The 15,727-nt window shown below is 43.8% G+C and overlaps 2 protein-coding genes across 7 annotated transcripts in view; one reads left to right on the top strand and one right to left on the bottom strand.

Moving 5' to 3' along the window:
- tsc2 (TSC complex subunit 2) overlaps positions 1 to 3,632 on the top strand; it is a 32,059-nt gene extending 28,427 nt beyond the window's left edge. For all 5 annotated transcript variants that reach the window (XM_028971644.1, XM_028971642.1, XM_028971643.1 and 2 more), the window contains 5 exons: positions 112 to 251; positions 690 to 768; positions 1,645 to 1,736; positions 2,244 to 2,342; positions 2,863 to 3,632. In XM_028971644.1, coding sequence (XP_028827477.1) covers positions 112 to 251; positions 690 to 768; positions 1,645 to 1,736; positions 2,244 to 2,342; positions 2,863 to 3,033 — 581 coding nt within the window. In that variant the 3' untranslated portion in view covers positions 3,034 to 3,632. The remainder of the gene's footprint in view (positions 1 to 111; positions 252 to 689; positions 769 to 1,644; positions 1,737 to 2,243; positions 2,343 to 2,862) is intronic.
- Positions 3,633 to 4,543: 911 nt separating this feature from the next.
- pkd1a (polycystic kidney disease 1a) overlaps positions 4,544 to 15,727 on the bottom strand; it is a 72,851-nt gene continuing 61,667 nt past the window's right edge. For both annotated transcript variants that reach the window (XM_028972679.1, XM_028972680.1), the window contains 9 exons: positions 15,242 to 15,372; positions 11,982 to 12,112; positions 11,492 to 11,624; positions 11,272 to 11,397; positions 10,944 to 11,118; positions 10,236 to 10,523; positions 9,864 to 9,998; positions 7,674 to 7,988; positions 4,544 to 7,167 (listed from right to left, as the gene is read on the bottom strand). In XM_028972679.1, coding sequence (XP_028828512.1) covers positions 6,403 to 7,167; positions 7,674 to 7,988; positions 9,864 to 9,998; positions 10,236 to 10,523; positions 10,944 to 11,118; positions 11,272 to 11,397; positions 11,492 to 11,624; positions 11,982 to 12,112; positions 15,242 to 15,372 — 2,199 coding nt within the window. In that variant the 3' untranslated portion in view covers positions 4,544 to 6,402. The remainder of the gene's footprint in view (positions 7,168 to 7,673; positions 7,989 to 9,863; positions 9,999 to 10,235; positions 10,524 to 10,943; positions 11,119 to 11,271; positions 11,398 to 11,491; positions 11,625 to 11,981; positions 12,113 to 15,241; positions 15,373 to 15,727) is intronic.

Here is a 15,727-nt window from a genome sequence, read left to right as displayed (position 1 = left end):
TTGAGACTTTGTTGGCATGTCACTTGTTGTTGCGATGAAGATTTCTGCTCTGTTCTCAGCCTGCTATTGTTTTTTGTGTTCCATTGTGACTCTTTGATTATTTCCTCACAGCCATATTCCACATTGCTACTCTCATGCCGAACAAAGAATCCGATAAAGGATGTTGTAATAAGAAGCGGCACATCGGCAACGACTTTGTGGTTGTTGTCTATAACGACTCCTCTGAAGAATATAAACTGGGAACAATAAAGGTACATTTCACATGCTGCTGGTCTGTACTGATGTTAGTTTAAGGGATGGATAATGCCGTCTCTCCCAAGAAGTTCCGAACATTTAAGGTGCCAAGCCATTTACGCATCCTTTATTCATTATGGAACATGTCAGTGACATATATTGTTGCCCTTAGTCAGTTTCAGAATTTTCAGTCATTCAGAAGAAAACCAGGATGCTGTAAGGATGTGACTCAGAGGTTGATAAATGATTACTGCTCTTTCCCGCAGTCTCATAGAATACTATTAATCATATTTTTGACTTTCTGTCATCTTAAATGACTAACTGCTAGTTTTCGTCTGGTAAAAAGTACAATGGCACAAAACAGTAAACTGTGACAGGCTACTGTCTGTTGCATTCTGTGTGATTTCTGTTCATGCATCCTCCGTGCATCCATATCCATCCGCTGTGTTTCACAGGGTCAGTTTAACTTTGTGGAGGTGGTCATCAAGCCCCTGGACTATGAGAGTAATCTGGTCACACTACAGTGCCGTAAAGGTGAGACAGTTTTGGAGAGCGAGTGTAAGGGGTGGACAGGAACTTAACCAGATGAACATAAATTATGAGAATGTATAAAATGGGGAAAAATATTGATTCATTGTAATTAGCATGGTTCTGAAAAAATGTTTCCTGCCTCTTTCTCATGGCCTCCATAAATTACTGTTTGCTGTAAAGCAGAAGGGAAAAATTTGATATTTTGTTAGGGCTGTCAATCAATGAACTGATTTTAAAAATTAATTCCCTTTTTTTCCATTTTAAAACAATGCAAGCGTCTGCAGTCTCTGACTGACTGTAGAAAAATGGAAATAAAATTCATATTATTTCGGTTTTATTTTTTACATTTCTGCCAGGGTTATGGTTTTTATGATGCACCAAAAACACATGATCACATGGATTAATATAATTTAATCTGGGCATTTCCAGTCTCTGCACAGCAGCCATGTGTCTCCTGTTCACAATAATAATAATAAATAATAAAACGTTCTCATCCTTCAGTCAAACACCACACAGGAAAGACACAAGAAGCAGCTGTGTTCATATATTGAACGAATCAAGTATTCATAAATTAATTGCAATGATTGACAGCCCCATATATCACCTGATACCGATCACATATTTCATGTTGGTAAAGCTATGGAGACAGTAGATGGAATTTCAATGTTGAATACAGCTGAACCTAGAACGCAGTCCTGGCACATGCATACAGCAGTTGTTATTGAAAATAACTTTTATAGTAATCATTTTAAAATCTGATCTGTAAAAAGGATTTTTTTTTTGTTAAAGTGTCATGAGTGCTGATGTGGTGCTGAGCATCTTAGAAAAGTCTGTATTCCACTCTGCTGAATTGACATCTCTTCCCTTTCCATCTCTCAGATTTGGAAGGTTTGGTGGACACCAGCGTTGCAAAGATTGTGTCAGACCGGAACCTTCCCCTGCTTGTTCGACAAATGGCCCTGCACGCCAACGTGAGTGTCCCACATCTTTTGAGAAGAATGTGACTGGATTACTTCAAAGCCATTGCAACACAGACACCGTCAAACGTAGTGTGACACTACACTTTCATAGTGTGAAAGATTAGAACTCTTTGTCAGTCACAGAATAAAAATGCATAGAATTTGAGGTGGCTAAAAGATGGGAGAAGGTGACAATAAGGACACTGTCCAGCCTTACACAACACTTGATATACGCACCATAACATAAAACTCGTCTGTGTTTTGCCTGGTGAGTCACTCCCAAAGTTTCCCCTGAGAAACTCAAACACACTGCAACTCACAAGAAAACGCAGCCTTTGGTCTCTGTGTCCAATTAGAAGGCTGGGAAGCAAAATGGCTGCCGGGGTTAATAAAGTGCAAAAAAAAGGAAAGCCTGTTTTGTTTTGAGTAAGACTTGTTTTGGTGCAAGGAGTGAAAGTTTAACAAAATCAAAAAAGCTAAAGCTGGCCTATTGATTTAAATTTTTTTTTTTTTTTTAAGATGGCTTCACTTGTGCACCAGAACAGATCCAACCCTTCTGATGCCTATGCGTCGAAATGGCTCGCCCGACTCAGACACATTAAACGCATTCGCACACGGGTGAGTGGAGACACAACTGGTACAATGTTAATAGCATCGTTTGACTGAAAGAATTTTTTTTGTCTGTTCTGCTATGTGCTTGTACTATATTGACTGGGTTTAATAGTATTACTAAAAAGATTCTTGCAGATTAAAATACAATTTTAATTGACTACACTAAAATATTCATGATATTAAAATGAGACTAAAACACTTTTAGTCAACTGAAACTAGACTAAAATGAGTTTGGATGTGACTAAGACTAATAGAAATTGCCTGATGCAAAGACTAGACTAAAACTAAAATTAAGACAGGCCACCAAAAACAACTGTTGATGTGAAATATGATCACAACTCATTTTATTTCCACTCTGGAAGCAGAACGGCACTGGCAGCAGCCTCTCTATCTCCCCCTTTCTCCCTCTCCCTCTTTCTCCTTGGCTCGTATCATTTTCAGTTAACAGTTATTACAAAAATATAAGAAGTGTTCAGGAAATTAAGTAAGAAACATGTCAATTCCTCCACATCTCCCGTTCTCTCAGGCTCAAGAGGAGATCCAGTCTCGCCCCACCCCAGGCATCTCTCTCACCCAGAGCCACGCCCAGATGCAGAATAAATCCACCCACCAGCAGAGTGGCTCTGTCTCAAACATCGATTCAGGCCAGAGAAAGAGACTGGTGTCCACAGTGGATGACTTCACAGATTTTGTCTAGCACTGGCTTGTACAACACACAGTGGTTGTGTGACCCCTTTTCAAATTCTGTTTTTGACAGCACAGTCATATCAGACATAAGTGTGCACAGTTTTTAAAATCGGCATCTCTTATAAGGTAAGCATGTTCTTAAGGTCTCTTGTTTAGCTCAGACACATGTGCTCACATGAACTCCTTCAGGCTGCTCTCAGTGTGAGCTTTATGCGTGAGCTTTAGCCGAGCTGAGCCCATCAGGATTCAACCTAGTCTCATCCCTACAGCTTCTGTTCAGACATCACCCTGACCTCTGTGTTTTTCATATTTACATGATCACACCGTCATTTTCCAAAAATACGGTTTGGTTTCAAATGATCACATTATTATTTAATAATAAACCCACTAAATTCCAGGGACTTTGAATAAATGAATCAGCATCTGTGGTTGATGAAGAGCATAATGGAAGCTGTATGATGGTTTTAAAGGAAAACAGAGCTGCAATTAAAACAAATTGCCTCTATTTATTTCACAATTCATAAACTCCATGGGTTGGAAGGAACGTTCTTCCAAAAATGCCCTGTGAATGTAATGGAATTTGGCGATTAAACATTTTGATGAAATTAAGCCATTTGTGTGAGTTTATTGACCAGTCAAGATGGCCAGAATTGACCAGTATCAGTGAGAGGAGAGATGGAAGTACTAATGTGTGTGTGTGTTGTCTTTTTGTGTCTGCTCTCACTCTGAATCACCACTATAGTGCCTACATTTACATTTACGCCCTTATCCAGAGTGACTTACACTTTAATGGAGGGACACTGTAAAGGAGAACCTGAAGATCCCGCCTGTGCAGGATAGATGAGCGGTGATGGTGGCAGGGGTGGAGACACAAAGTGGTTGCAGCTCTGCCTCAACACAACCTGGGTACATTCTTAGCTCCGCCCGTCCCCAGCACCTGGGAAACATTTAAAACTCCACACAGTCTGTCTAATTACAAAACGAACAATCTATATTATAATTAGGAAACGCTGCAACCTGGTTAGGGTGATAATTAAACATCAAGAACAATAGTTGCAATAGAACATTACATAGCTGTTCTGAGTGTGGTAATAGACATAATGGTAGTAGGTGCGGTTTAGGCCTGTGATTTTGTGCTTTTCTGGTTTATAGGCAAGTGTGTTACCACTAGGCCGTGATTCAGATATTCTAAAGCAGAATTCAATTTCCAATTATCCATCTTCATCCACTTATCCATGATCGGGTCACAGGGGCAGCAGCTTCAGCTGGAATACCCAGACTTCCCTCCCCAGCCACTTCTTCCAGATCCTCCAGGCCAGTCAAGAGACATAGTCCCTCCAGCGTGTCCTGGGTCTGCCTTGGGGTCTCCTTCCGGTGATTAGATTCTCGAAGAGGAGGAGCAGCAGTTCTACTGAGCCCCCATCGGACGATTGAGCTTCCCTCCCTGTTTCTAAGGGAGACTCACTACAGTCAGTGGACGTTTTTTTTTTTTTTTCTTTCCAGTTATCATATCGACCAAGTTTGATGAGACAGTGCTCAGCTGTCAAACTTTTTTTATTTGACTTTGTCACGTGCAAAAGCATTTGAAAAAGAAGTGCTACAAAATGCCATTATACACACATACGATACGAAACAAAGACCTTGTATTAGACGCACATAAGCTGAGTTGAAGAGCATTTCTGAATGGTTTGTGTTTGGGTCTTGGTCCTCTTTGGAGGCGTGGGGTTGGGTCTGGACGTCTCGCTCACAAACCCCCTGGGGTATGGGGTCACACACCTGAATGATTGGAAGCTTTTCTATGACACTTTTGAGATGCCTGTAAGTGTGTGTGTGTGTTTTCCCCTATAGGTGAATAATCCTCTTAGTCAGTGCTGGTGTAGGGGAAGAAAATATAGAGCCAAACAGAAACAGGTGATTAAATATGCCGCTGAGGTTTACAGGCTGCGGATGGGACGATAAGCACTTCAGTGTCATTTGGTCAGAAATATTCAAGCACCCGGTCCTTTCTGGAGTGCCTTTTAAAACCACTTCATTAAAAGAAGAAGAAGAGAAAACCCTAACTTGGGCAAAAACAGGTCCCTGAGAAAGTGCATGGTAATTAAAACGGGGGGAAATTGCATTATTACAGATAATGTACAAAAAATGCAACAAAGATGCATAAAAACATAACATCATAAACACCCCCTGCCAATCAACATCCTGCTGTTCTTCTGCTTAACTTCTAAGTGGCAGCTGTTGGGGAATCGATATGAAAACTGACACCATATAAGTAAAATATGGCATATCATAATGGCCACACATGGAAATAAAGTGCTACGTACAAACAAAATTCTCTTTAACTTAAAGTACATCTCTTGATGCATAAATGATTAGCAAGCTTTGGCAAGTCTATGCTGAGAGTTAATGTTTGTGAAGCTCTTGCTTATGAATTTGTACCAAGCTTATTAATCTGAAACACTTGCTCACACATCCTCTATGTACATCAATACAAAGTGCTTTTTTAAAAATTAGATTAAAACAGTTGTGAAAGCCACAATAACAAAAATCGAACCAGTCATTTCATCGAGGAAAATAGCAGAACTGCTGCTGAGTACCCATGATTCCTTTTTCTGCTGGTCCGAACACACTCTGAATTCATGAGGTTCATGTCGCTTGGAAGACGAAACTCTTCTACTTGTCGTCTGTCCAACTCCTGATGGGTGGATGAGGCGTGCTAGTCAGTTAGCACCCGGATATCCTCTTCATGTGTGTGTATGTGTAGGTTTTTGCGTTATTGGTGTGTTTAGCTTTGCAGCACACCTACATTTCAGCATATGCATACACATACTAGCAAGCATGGAAATGTACCCATTTAAGAAATGCATTAGTGTGTTTGTGTGTGAAATCAGAACATTTCTTCTTTGTTCGACCTTTCATCTTTAAGCACAAGCACAAGATGTGCTCTTGTCAACATCATTTGCCCCACTGTGACCTCCAGGGTCAAGGGTTAAAGGTTAATGCTGTTGGGGTGCAATGGCGCAAAAGATGACCCGCATCTTGTTGCCATGCCAACTGTGGAACATAACACTCAAATATGTAACCACCAAACCCTTTCATAAGGCTGTTGGTGCTGTTTTTTTTTTTTATAAAATTTGGCAACAAGCATATTACACTTTTTATATTTATGACTATTATTTCCCTCGTACCTGGCTTAACAGTCAGGTGCCAGAGACAAAACCTGCTGCTCCTGGCAACCTTCTGTCGTCAGGTCTGCACTTCTGTGTTGCTTTTTCCCTGCATTTACTAAAGTTACACGAACGAAACAAAGCAATAGAAAATAAAAGACAATCTTCAGTCACCTGGCTTGTGTTAGTGTTTATGAGAACATGGGCGCGGTTTCTCAGGGTTTGAGGTGTCCTGAGACAGGCCGGTCGGGGTTGGGGTGCACTTTATTCTTGAGGGGCGGGGCTTTGTGCTTGCGTTTACGAGTGGGGATGGTGGTGGTGTGGGCGGGATGCCGGAAGAGGCTGGAAGGTGGGTTGCTGTCAAGGGTGGGGGGGGACCACTCGCAGGGTTTAGGAGGGGTTGGAGTTAGAGGGGCGGAGTCAGGTTTGGAGGTCCCTTTGTCCTTACGAGCACTCTTGCACTTCTGCGTCCCTGAGGGTTTCTGGGGGTCCCTTTTGTGTTGGGGAAATTGATGGTGCTGTCTCCTCTGTCCAGCAGAGTCTCCCCGACTGTTTTTCCTTTGTGCCCCTCCGCTCCGCTCATGACCCCAGCTCCTGCTCCTGCTCCTCCTCTGAGCTTGCTCCAACCAACACTCAGTCTGGTACAGCTCCTCCGTGGCCTGGGTGACGCGGTCCAGCTGCTGCAACAGTGCCTCGAAGGTGGGCAGGACCCTCCGCAGGGTGGCCTCCGTCTCCGCCCGCTCTCGCCATGCCGAGCCTCCCACCACCACCGCCTGGCCCAGACCGACAGTGTCCACCAGACTGCAGGGACTGCTTGAGGCCAGCCTCCAGGAGGACTCTGAGCCACCATCTATGCTGTCCGGGGTGGGGGGTGGCTCGGGGTTGTCCAGAGGTGGCAGGCAGAGGGACTTGCAGTCACTGGTGGACGAGGATCGAGAGCGGGGCAGCTCCATCCCCTCAAAGTGGACGTTGTGACGGAACTGATGGAGAAGAACAGAAGATGTGTGAAGAACAACAGATCTGAACCAGAATCTTCAGAACTTCACATGCCAGAAGTGTCAACAGGAGGGTAGAGTAGCCAAAATATGTATGAGTACCACTAATCCAAAATAGTAATACTCAAGTACAAAAATACGTAGTGATAAAAATACTCAAGTACAGTGTAATTGTTGGATTGTAATCTCATTTACTTTACAGAAATGATTTATTACGATGGAAAGCTAATTCTGGTATTTCAAAATAATATGAATAACTTATTAAAGTATCATTTGTAGTAATGAATGGACTACATCTGAGCATACAACAGTCGCATCTGCCATTTTTCATTTTGTGTCTGTGCCATGCTATGCCAGCATGGTTTTAAAAAAGTAAAAAGTATGGTGTTGTAAACCTACCTTTTTCTTCAAGAAGTTGTTCAAACAAATGTAATGCCTTAACACACACCTTTACCCAAATGGGTTGGACACAATTTAGCTTGGTGACGCACCTCTTTGACCCTGCTGAGTCCCATCCACATCTTGAGGCGCCGCAGGAACAGCTCCACCATCTCGTAGTCCTGCATCTCCACCGCCGGCTGGTACAGCTCTGCCCGCGCACGCTGGTAGTTTCTTAGCAACGCTGAGGTCACCACCCACAGAAGCCCCAGGCGCAGCACGGCGAAGCTGGTGTGGAACGCTAAAGAAGGACCTGAGAACGGGGCGGAGCCTGCTGGGTGCAGTGGCAGGCCCCGGCCACCAACAGCTAGTAGGTAGAGGCACGCTGAACCAACGCTGCCATACTCTTCAAGGACGGAGTGGAAGAGCTGGAGAGAAGAAAGCAGGGAGTTACGTTGGTGTCACTCACATCAATGCGTGAGGTCAATATCATCAAATATTATTATTTCTACAATAACAGAAATACACGAGTCCTGAGCGCTGCACAGATGCAAAGACACACAACTGTTGCTGCCAAAGATGTTGGTGCCCACGTGATTGAACTGTGGAATGGAGAAAATGATTTAAGTAAAAATATGGTTTCTTATCCAAAAGAAGGCCCCTGGACCAGTGCAAAAACCTCCAGACAGCATCTTTCTGGTTTAACTGCTTGTGCACGATTACATCAATAACGTGTGAAATTACGGTTCCTCAAAGCAGGAGGGCTTCGCATCCATACGGTCCTCATGATGACAGAAAGATTAAAAACAAATGGGCCACAATTTATGAGCTCCACTGATCTGTCAGTAACTTTCTTTTCGCCGACCATAACAACAGACTGCAATTTGCGCTCACAGCATTCAAAAATGAAATTAGATTGAGGCAAGATTGGGGGGGGCGACGTGCCGAACGGCTGTTCACCAGCATTAATACATACAACGCCACTTGCACTGAATAACACGAATGCAGCACACACTTAATATTCCTTTGATGCGGTCGGCATGGTGCTTGCCAGGCTTTTAAAGTCTCTGCCAGTGCAACCATTATGATTCAATAAAGGTTAATCTCTCGACTCCCTCACTGAAGACAGGCAGTAAATCACCACGGTCGCGGCTTGCATCTCTAAAGAATCTGCCAATTGTATGAATGGGGTTTGTGCTTTCTTTCTTTTTCACTAACAGATGGCTGCAAGGTCTTCCTAGTAAAAAGTGATAAAAAAAAAACTCATTGAGCTCAGGAGACTCTGAAATAAATGGAGCTCTACTGAAAAGCTTTGCAGGTCCAGGTGCAAAATGAAAGTGTGTGTGGAAAAATGACGACCGCAGTTGTGTGAGCAGCATGGCATGAGGTGATATTTTGCAGTGAAAATGGATTCCAGTTGCAATTTAACAGAAGGTAGAGCTGGTGTGTTTACCTCAATAAGCCACATGATTCTATCTCAGTTAGTCTTTTTGGCCATGATCTGATATTAAGGTTGTCAAAAATTCACATGTTACTTTCTGCTATTTATTTATAATAAATAATGCATTCGTTTTAATGGGTGAAATAAATTTTAGGGTGGTAGTAGCCTAGCTGGTAACACACTCACGTATGAAATAGAAGCAGTTTCAAACCCCACCTACTACCATCATGTCCCCGAGCAAGCCACTTAACCCTGAGTGTCTCCAGGGGGACTGTCCCTGTCACTACTGATTGGAAGGACCTCTGGATGCTAGGTAAATGCTGTAAATGTAAAGTAACTATGTGGGGTCTGCCATATGTCACTGAAAATTCATCCAACCCAGAGAAAATACCTACATAAAAATTTAAAAATACTTTTTTCATAAAAGAATGAGTCTTGAGTTCTCGAGGGACTGTTTAAACAAGACAGGTTAGTCTGTAATGGCATTAAGATGGACATTTTTTTTCTTTCAGAAAGAGACAGGAGATTAGAATGAGTGATCAGAAATGTAATATCGGGCTAAATTATGGGGAGACTTGTGTGTGAAAGCAGAACTTGAACTAAAATGTCATAGTTGGTCCAACAATTCAAATGAAACAAAATCCCAACACCAAACAACTAAACAAGCAAACGGGTATCTGCTGTACTCTTGTTTGATACAGGCTTTGGGTTGCAACTGCATTATTTCAAATTCATATTCACTCATTTTCTGCTCTATGCCATCTTCATTTACTTCTATACTGATCCTTGCACAAAAATATTTTTGTATAGCAGGCATCCAAAGAGGTCAATGTTAAAGAAAGAGCCGGTAATATGTACTGACCATGTGTCCACTGTAGGAGTAGGCCAGTAGTAGGGTGATCATGGCCACCAACGCAGCCAGCAGGTCCGGTGCCGAGTGACGCAGGGCCCGGCCGAACACGGCCCACTCTCTCAGGAACCGCAGCTGATGGGAGGCCTTCCGGCACAAAAACATGAGACTCTCAACGTCTCATGGTTGCTGTTGCGTTTAAGTGTTAATGGGAATCTCTTTTATGGAGTCAAATTTTGCACAAAAATCATTGCACAAGTTGCTCTAAAGAGGATACCAGGGGTTTTCAGTTTTGATTCCTGTTGATATAATTGTAAAATTCTAAATTCTAAACCTTGTATTACTACCTACCCATATAACAGCATGAATGCTATGTCTCCTCACCTTCAGAACAAGCAGGAACAGCAGTAAAGCCATGAGCACGGTGAGAACCTGGCTCTGCTGTACCACGCCATAGAAGCTGGTGTAGCTCCGCCTCTGCAGCAGGAGTAAGGCCCACTGCCGATCGGCCAGGGCCGAGGTGCTGAGGTGCAGCGTGACCACCAGCAAGGCTAACACCAGGCTGAGCACACCCGCTGAATTCCATGTGCGTGAGAAGTAGCCACGCCCTTCCCTCAAAACAGTGAAGCCCTGCCACACACAGAAAACCACACCGAATGCAAGCAGCAGCACCTGGGGAAAGACGGGGAAAGAAAGATCGTATGAGGACATGTGTCCTCTGCATTGAACCCATCAGCCTTAGTGAGCAGTATGTGGGGACGAAACCTTGACTGTTAGTTATTTGAACCCGAGTTTGTCTTGACATGAACTATATTATGCCTTTTTACACACTCTGAATCCCCGAAGCTTCACAAACTTGTTTCTCTGTGTACTTGTATATGGTGAGATGACAATAAAGTTGATGTTGACTTTGAACCCTTCGGTCTGCTCCCTTACCCGCTAGCTCACCACTGCCCCATGCTCTTCTTCTTCTTAGTGGTGTTGCCATGGTGATGGCTTCTCAGTTACCTCTCAGTTTTGTGACTTGACTCCGTGAGACTATTGATGGACGTGCTACATAGTGACCAGTGGGAGGCGGTTGCTAGCAGTTACCGTCAGCAGCAGTGGCAGGTCCAGGCCTTGGCTGAGGCGATGCAGGCGACACGTCTTCAAGTCCAGGCTGGAGAGAGCGCGCTCAGACCCGGAGAACTCCAGCAGGAAGGTCAACACAGACAGAAGGTCTGTGTTTGTGTTGTAGAGTGAGAACTCGACGAATACGGCCCTCGTCCTGAACACGCACACACACACAAACACACACACCATCTTATTTACACATTATTTACGCGTTAACCTGTACATTCCTCCATCATACTTCCAAACGACTTCAATTTAAAGACACATTTGGGACATTCTAAAAATTGCCATATATGTATTTACTCACTGTGGGTCCAGCCACTGTTTTTTTTGCAGATTTTGGAGGAGACCTCTGGATACTTCCAAGCTCTGGCTGAGTTCCTGCACAAATCCACCGCTGCCATACACCCACACCTGACCCCAGTGCCACACCCTGCACAGACAGATACAGGACAAAAGATCAGGAGGATGGATATAAATGGACTGCCAAGACATATCGGAAATCATTTGGTCCCGTTTCTCCTCACCCACTGTTGTCCACTGAACTGGCTGTCCAGTTGGATGCGAGTTCGAATCCCTGTCCACTCCAGGCGATAGTGTCATTCCTGGAAACACACCCGAACCAAGAGGATCCTGGGAAATATCCACTTGCTGGACAGGCTAAAGGGAAAAGGAAATGTCTTTTCAGCGTTAAGGTTGTGTCTCTCCCTCAGGATGAATCCTGTCCAGATCATTCAGATCTCTTGACGGACAAATACGCCTCTTTTCAGGCTCTAAATGGGCCGTGTCATGATTAATGAGACTTCTTTCAATCTCATGTCGGCACAACGCTCCAGGAAATGATTCAAATGAACAATATAAATGTGCAGGCTGTTCAGTTGTTGACACGAATGTAATACTTCTATAAAATTCCCCATTCCTATCCAACCAAAAGCTGTCAAAGCTTCACCTCATATTCACTTCACACCAGAATAATCGATCCTGCACACTTTACTCTCTCCACTCCTGTTTTCTCACCAGTGGGTGCTCTGATCTGTCGTAGGCGGGGTGTCCCCAGCAGCAGACTGCCCGTCTGGTACATCAGAGTCGGACCATCCAGAAGCTGTGGCAACAAGTAGCCCGAGAGCCATGTCCACAGTGTGTCGCGGCTAGACAATAAGGGAGGAAGGAAGGATGGTGAAGTGATTGTCATTGTGATACACTGCAGCACAGCACACTGTGCACACAACAAAATGCATCCTCTGCTTTTAACCATCACCCTTAGTGAGAGTCAAGATTGCTTTATTCTCAGTGCAACAGTATACACAGTATACCTTGTATTGAAATAATGTTTCACAAAGACCCCCCCCCCATAGTGCAATCATAAAAGAAAGAAAATATATATGTATATACACACTAAACCAATCTATAGTAACTAAGCCTAAAGCTTAAATACTGTACAGATTATATAATAGGAGAAAAGTAGACATAAGGACATAACTGGACAAAATCATGTAGGATGCTTGTGAGTGGATATATAAATACAAATACACGACAAATATTTGCAAAATGTGCAGGAATGTGCAAAATGAGTAGAGAAAAATCAGGTGCAGAAGGCTTGAAGTGTATTGTTGTTGAGTTAATAGTGTTTCGGTTGATGGCAGTTTATTGAGAGCTCTGACTGCTTGTGGGAAGAAGCTCTTGCAGTGTTTGGCAGTTACAGTTCTGAGGAACCATCTGCCAGATGGTATGAGGGAGAACAGGGCATGTGAGAATCCTTCATTATATTCCGAGCTCGACGGATGAGGTTTTTCTCGTAGAGCTGGGAGATGGGTGGAAATGGAACCACGATGATGTGCTCTGCTGTCTTCACTATCCGATGCAGGGCCTTCTGCTCAGTGACAGTGCAATTCCCAGTGATGTAGCAGCAGAGAACACTCTCAATAGTCCCCTGGTAGAATGATGGGAGGATGGGAGGAGGGAGATTGGCCTTCTTCATCTTCCTGAGAAAGTGCAGACGTTGCTGGGCTTTCTTGGTGGTGGAGGTGGTGTTGAGGTTCCAGGAGAGGTCGTCTGTCATGTGCACACCCAGGAACCTCACGCTGCTGACGATCTCAACAGAAGATCCATCGATGTGCAGTGAGGTTGGGACAGTCGGTTTCTTCCTGAAGTTGGCAACCATCTCTTTGGTCTTGGTGACATTGAGAGTCAGGTTGTTGCTCCGGCACCAATCCACCAGATGTTTTATCTCCTTTCTGTAGGCAGGACACAGTTGACTTCTTTGGCACTGGGAGGATCTTGGTTGTTTTGAGGCAGGTCGCTGGGAGTGGGAGTCGTTTTCCTCGGTGGCTCCCTGATCTCTGATTCAAACCGTGCAAAGAAGTCATTCAGCTCATGTGGCAGGGAGGGGTCCCTGCTGCAGGCCTGGTGTGTTTGTAGCCCGTGATGGTCTTGATCCCCTGTCACATGCGGCATGTGTCATCTGAAGACGTGACATGGCTGTTGATTTTCTCTGCATAAGCTTGCTTTGCCTCCTTAATGGCCCGCGACAGGTTGATAGTGAAAAAGTGAAAGTAAAGTGATTTGTGGTTTGGACGGGTGATAACGGTCTTGGAGACGTTGATATCCTCAATACACTGGTAGCTGGTGACTGAGGTTGTGTACTCCTCCAAGTCCACAGAGTGGTCATAGGTGGCCATAGGTGAGCAGTGGGCAGCCATGACAGGCACCCGGGGAGCAGTGTGTGGGGACAGTGCTTTGCTCAGTGGCACCTCAGTGGCCACCACTGCCGAATTAGAGGAGAAATGAGCCAATTCAATGTGAGAAGATCCAATCATACCGACACAGGCACACCCCTTAACTAAACCAAACAGCTTCCAGTAGGCGACAATGTCCCTAACATAGATCCAATCACACAGACTCATAGTGAAATAGTGAAACTCACTCACACACAACACTTAACTAAACCAAACTAGTTCCAGTAGGTGACACTATGTCTGACACTATGTCCAGTAGGTGACACTATGTCTGACACACATGTGCAACGCATTATCTGAACATAATTATTATTATTAAATAGGGCTGCAAGATTTGGGGAAAAAGACATATTGCAATTATTGAGATCAATATTGCAATATGCGATTGCGATATGATAAAGGACACTTGCTTGTATATCAATGAAAAGTCGCATACAAATTACTAATAGTGAAATGTTTAATTTCAAAGTGAAACATACAAACTACTTATAACAACTTGAAATGCCCAGTGCTTTCAAAATACAATATTCTACTAAATTAAATAATCACAAAAAACTCTTTACGTTACTGTCGAACGACAAACCCTGGTAAGGCTAAACAACTGTTTTGATTATATTTGGCCATTATAAAATCCTGTATTATAGTTCTTACGTTTAACCAAAACGTTGTTTGGAGGCTGAATTGAACACAGGGATGCATAGCTTGCTAGCTTAGCTAAGGTTAAGATTTGTAAACTGAGGTGAATTTCTTTGGGAAACCTTCAAAGTTTGAGAAAAGTTAACTAAACAGCTAAGAACAGTCTAAATAGTTAATGCCTACGTTTAGCTAAAACGTTGTTTGGAGGCTGACTTGAACACAGGAATGCATAGCTTCGCTACCTTAGCCTAGCTTAGCTAAGGTTAAGACTAATAAAACGGGATTTTATAATGGCCAAATATATGAAATGGCCAAATATAATGAAATGTAATCCCCCAGGATCTGGTTTTGAATGTACAGCGGTTTGTACAGCCCCAAGCAGCACAAGAGTGAGGCATTTTTATGCACTTCTCTCCATAGACATGTATATGCTTCACTCCACAGCAGAGCCTATCGCAATATGGCGGCAACGTTGATGTACGTGTACCCATATGTCTATGTGAGTCACGAATCTAAGGTCTCCATTGAACCGAATCGAAAGTCATGTGACCGAACACGTCACATTCGACTGAAGTGAGACTTCAGTCAGCTCGCAAACTTTGAGAGAATGAGTGATATGTTCAGTCCATGTCCTAATAATTTAAATCGCAGCCTTTTGCGTTCATGTAATCGCACAGACTGACATTGCGATTACGATTAGATTAATCGTGCAGCTCTATTATTAAATCACTGCACATTTGCTGTCATTCAACAAAATATACTTAAGCAGCCTTCATACAACCATAGGTTAAATGTACACAAATGAGTTTGTATCTTTGTGAAAATGACAGGATGCAGCAGTGTGTGTGTGTGTGTGTTTATGTGTGAGATAGGTATCTACCGCAGGTGTTATTATGTGGCAGGTACCTGTTGATGGTGCTGTAGTTGAACCTCTGTTGGAGTTGGGTACGCAGCTGCAGCTGCTGCGTATCTGAGGCCGAGTCGGTGTAGCAGAGCAGCAAGACGACCAACAGGGAGAACATATAGAGCAAAAAGCCCTGAGATCACAGAACAACACACACACACACATACACACACACACACACACACACACACACACAACCATTAGATCACAGAAATTCACACACAGAATACAAAATCATCACATGGTTCCTTCCGACCCCTCATCCACTGCCCCGCCCCCCTCGCCCCTCTTGGCTCTGTTAGACGGGGCTGACCCCAACGTTGGAATGCCCTTACATGCACACTGCACCACTGCTAGGGTTGCCAACTGTCCTGAACTGTCCGGGACATCCTGAAATATGGGTGATTTTGATTTGTCCCTTCTGGGACAGGTCCAGCCCCATATTCAAATCACAGCCTCATCGGCCAACAATAGGCTACTGTAAGCGA

The sequence above is a fragment of the Denticeps clupeoides genome, chromosome 3, assembly GCF_900700375.1.
Source record: "Denticeps clupeoides chromosome 3, fDenClu1.1, whole genome shotgun sequence".
Classification (NCBI taxonomy): domain Eukaryota; kingdom Metazoa; phylum Chordata; class Actinopteri; order Clupeiformes; family Denticipitidae; genus Denticeps; species Denticeps clupeoides.
Note: the sequence above shows the minus strand (reverse complement) of the source record. Positions and strands in the feature narration are given on the sequence as shown.